This window comes from Nicotiana tabacum, chromosome 15 (genome assembly GCF_000715075.1).
Source record: "Nicotiana tabacum cultivar K326 chromosome 15, ASM71507v2, whole genome shotgun sequence".
Lineage (NCBI taxonomy): Eukaryota > Viridiplantae > Streptophyta > Magnoliopsida > Solanales > Solanaceae > Nicotiana > Nicotiana tabacum.
This window is the reverse complement of record NC_134094.1, coordinates 71,874,231-71,878,708: the sequence shown is the minus strand read 5'-3', so window position 1 is coordinate 71,878,708 and position 4,478 is coordinate 71,874,231. Positions and strand designations below refer to the sequence as shown.

The 4,478-nt window shown below is 36.9% G+C and overlaps 1 protein-coding gene across 1 annotated transcript; it reads right to left on the bottom strand.

The window, feature by feature from the left end:
- Positions 1-245: 245 nt before the first annotated feature.
- On the bottom strand, positions 246-3,374 carry LOC107779447 (uncharacterized). The gene is made up of 4 exons (XM_016599888.2): positions 2,597-3,374; positions 1,467-1,707; positions 933-1,050; positions 246-844 (listed from the first exon to the last, which is right to left on the bottom strand). Exons 1-4 carry the CDS (start codon positions 3,181-3,183, stop codon positions 753-755), a joined length of 1,038 nt encoding a protein of 345 aa, XP_016455374.1. The 5' UTR covers positions 3,184-3,374; the 3' UTR covers positions 246-752.
- Between the last annotated feature and the right edge of the window lie 1,104 nt (positions 3,375-4,478).

Sequence of the window (4,478 nt, the reverse complement as noted above, 5' to 3'; positions counted from 1 at the left end):
TTTTGGACAAGCATATTTTGAACAATGATCATTAGGCACTTCAGCAAGTTTCTACTAGTATTATTATATGCCAAAAAACTTCTTACTTTTCTTCGATGAAAATCAAGGCAAGTCATCTTCAGTGGAAAGAAAGGAGTTTGATGCATGTCTCACAGCTCATAACGGATCACATTGTTTTTTCACTTCCAATACAGCGGTATCAATAGAGATTTTTAAAAAAAAAACAGAATAAAAGAAACATGGACTGGTAGAGAAATTTCCTTGTTAAGATTGGAATTCAGCATGAGTTGCAACAAAATAAGTACTATTCCAGCTCTCAAAAGAATAGTACCCAGCAGCAAACTACTACTAGCCTCAAAAAAATGCACAACAAAAAACAGCCGGCAACACAACTATAGGTAAACCAAACTAAAAGCAGCTGAAATGCAGGCAGCTGCCTGATGGACTTCAAATAGCCTCAAAAAAATGCTCAACAAAAAACAGCCGGCAACACAACTATAGGTAAACCAAATTAAAAGCAGCTGAAATGCAGGCAGCTGCCTGATGGACTTCAAATAGACCCAAATGTGGTAACTCCTACATACCTTCAACAAAAATTTGATGTCCCAATTGGACATCTTCCTCCTTTACCCTAGAAAAGAATTAGAAACATCTTTCCAATGCTAAAAACAAAAGAAACATGGGGAGAAAGAATTATCTTCGAATACCAACTACTACTACCTCTAACCCACAAGAATACCCCAACTAATGACCTACAGTACCAACGCTACCTTCTCCTGCAAAACATAAGGTGAAGGAGAAGCAATAAGAGGCTCATAATGATCGGCCCCAGCACCACACCAACCTGCAATTGCCAATGTATTCTCGTTCACTTTTTCAGCACGGAAGTAAGAAATGAACATAAAATCTAAGCAGTGTGAAATTTTCTTTACCTGTTCCTTTCATGAAAAGGAAGAAAGGAGGTTCACATATTTCAGATCTTGGACGATGTGGGAGGAAGAAGACACAATTTTCATCATCAACCATTGCATCAGATCCGTGAGCTTGCACCTGAAAGTTATATACCAATTGAAAAGCTTAGCAAAAGAATTGTTTGATTCGGGAGAGTCGCGAAAATCATTAAAATTTAACACCACAACTTGAGAAATGTGAGCAACAAAGAGAATCATGACCAGGAGATGAACCAAAGCAAAAATAAGGAACATAGCAGTTGAGAAATGACCTTGTGCAATCAATTGATTTATTAAAGGCCGACAGAAGATTTTAGGAGGATAAACCTTGCGGGGGGGGGGGGGGGGGGTACCAACCAAAGTTATTAATTTATCAAACAAGTAAAGAACCTATGAAAAGAACAAGGGCATTGCAGCTCACTCACAAATAACATAGTGCAAATTATTCAAATGACAGCAATTGTCATGCTAAAGGAGATCAATGGTGAAGAACATATAGGCAGATCATTTTCTTACCACAAAGATCTCTCTTTTAAACTCGGTTGCAAGGCATTCAATTGCTATGTCATCTCCAAAAGCAGCTGCACGACCATCCCTGTTCTCATCTACAGTTAGTAAGCCCTCCTCAGTATACTGCAAAGTGATGATATCATATTCATCATCAGGGGAACCACAGACCGACATGTACTTGGCCCAACTTGGGCCATCATCCACAGCTATGCACCTCTCATTGTATATAGACTCAGCAGCCAATTCTCTTCAATGTCAATAACAAATATAAAATCAGAAAACAAAACCACATCCAATAAAATAATAAAAGCAACCAGGTCAAACTAAAATCAATTTACAAAATTTGCTAGCATCTCCATCTTGACCTATACAAGGAAAAGAAAAAGAAGTTTCGAAAATACTTTCTCGGCCAGATAAAGAGAATGCTCAAAATTTTGATTTTTTATTTGTTTCCTTGTTATCAAATAAATTACAGACGAAAGCAATTCTCACTTCAAAGAACAAGAAAAAGAAAGAAAAACATTCTCTGTGGCGAAATGCATGATAAAAATCTCACTTGAACTTAAGGACAGATATAATGGCATATTTTTCTGGAAAATAAAAACAGAAAATAAGTCTGAATAGATTGGGAATGAAAATAGAGGATTCGAATAACCCAAACAGATATGGAGAGTGAGACATAGATGGTTGATTCATTAAAGTTTAAAAGAAAAACAAGATAGAAAAAAAAATTGCACCTATCTGTAGTGTTGTACGCATATAGGCGTTTTCTTATCTCAAATGAAAATTAGTTAAAGTAAGGACATATATTCAGTCATTTCATTAATAAACATTTTCCGAAAATCTTTACCATTATTACCTAAACGGATCGTCAGTATTGAAAGATACTTAATGAAATCAAATGAAATGTTTCTTGCATGTCAAACTAAGAACAGGGGGCATAAGCAATCAGATCTAAACTTTGTCATCCAGATCTTAACAATAACAACAATTAGGCATCAACCCCAGATACATTTCACTCCAGTTGGGCCTCTTTCCTTTTAATACTCGGGTCATAAAGATTACCCCCCCCCCCCCTCAAATAAGGGAACGGAAATTGCCGCCGGAAAAGAAAAAGAAAAAAGAAAGGAAATTACCGCTGCATGCCGAGCTGAACAAGCTCAGATATGGCCGAGTCGAGAGCCTCTCGATCTTCCTTCTTAGCTAACAGCTTCAACTCTTGAACTACATGAATACCCCACCCAGATTTCAGATCGGGAGAATACATGTGCTTAATCGCCGATTCAATCACTTCTTTCTCCTCCTCGCTAACCGATCCAAGATCTTCCAAGAACCTCCGCACCGTCCGCCGTCTCAGATCTCTGGCGTACGACACCGTCGTCATCCCCATAGATTTACCACAAGCCGTAAAAAGACAGTTCCCGTCTGCCTCGACTTCTCCGCCGTGGCTCAGCCGGAAAACCACCGAAGCGTTCTGATCTTTAGGATGCTTCCACAGCACTCCCTTGGCTTGAATCTTCATCAAATGCTTCCTCTGCTGCTCCTCTAAAGCTGAAACATTTTCCCACGAGGAGGAGTCAGCTATGGCGACTGCGACGGCGGAGGCGGTGGTTGTCGCCGGAGATAACTGGTCAACGAGATCGAGGGATGACGGAGTTGAGGTAGGATCCCGCCATGGAATAACCGGCGACGACGTTGTTGAGTCGCAGATGAGTTTCCCCATTTCTAGAAAGTTCTGCAGAGAATTTCTTTTTTTCTTTTTCTTGTTTTCAAGCAATGGCGGAAAGAGAAAGTAGGGGAAAAGGAGAGAGAGTGCTAGATAGGGCAAACGGCTAGATTTTACAGAAGTTGAAAGGTCTGGACACGTGGACCAATCAATGTCTTCATTTACTGTTTTCAAGTTGTGACCGGTGATATTGTGCGGTGGGGGAACAAATACGGGTTTTATGAAGCTGGGTAAAAGCTATATCGTGGCCTACGTGGCATCGTATGATTAGTTAACAGATAATGTAACGTTATGGGTGATTTTCGAGGCGTGCGGCCATTTCCCGCTAATGGGTCATTAGAGGCATATTCTATATACTCCACTTGCTTAATTAGTGTAGTAGAATTGGCGTAAAATAATGGAAGGAACTCTTTATTTTGCTCATCCTTGAAAATAGTGTACCGTGGATAATTCGGAAAGAGAATAGGTCAAGTGTCCGAATAAATCAACGGGAAATGTTACTCCATTTGCTGCTTAAGATAAAACTCAGTTTTATATAATAAAAATTTTACGAAAATTATCTTGATTGCTACTTTTAATACTAGAATATAAATTTTACATACTTTCCAAAAAAAAAGTTTATGTTATCTTCTTATAATGATAGTGTCCACCCAACTTATATGCACATTTATTATTCTACTACTTTCTATCTGTGCATATTTAATAACTTTGCATGTCAAGACTTAAGATGCTTATTTTTTATGTTATTAGCATAATTTAATATGTTATATGGACTACTTTATATTTTTTGTTGAATTATCAATTAATATTTATTATAAATATAATTTGTATATGTGGTTTAACTTAACTGAATGTGTAAAAATTATTATATTATCAGTCATACAACTTAAACTCGAAAATAAATTATCACGCTAGTGTAATTGTTTTCCTTAATACTTTAAGCACCTACAGTTTCTTATCTTAATTAATGTTAAAATAGGCAGTTTTGTTTTAACTCCAAGGAAAGAAAAAATAAAAGGAATAAAATATGAAGACCATTACTTGGAACTTGGAAGTATTATTAAAGAAATACTGTAAAATTTACTCTTCAATAATAATAGTTAGAATTGTTTACCCTAAAAATTGAGTAACAATTGTGGTTTTAAGGATATGTGATTTAAACGAGCACCAATTGATAAACAACGAATTAAATAGATAAATTGAACAATAAAATAAATCAAACTGATCTGCAAACAATGCCTCAACCTCGATTCGATATAGTCTCGAGGTTAGTTAATAAGAACAGCAGAGGA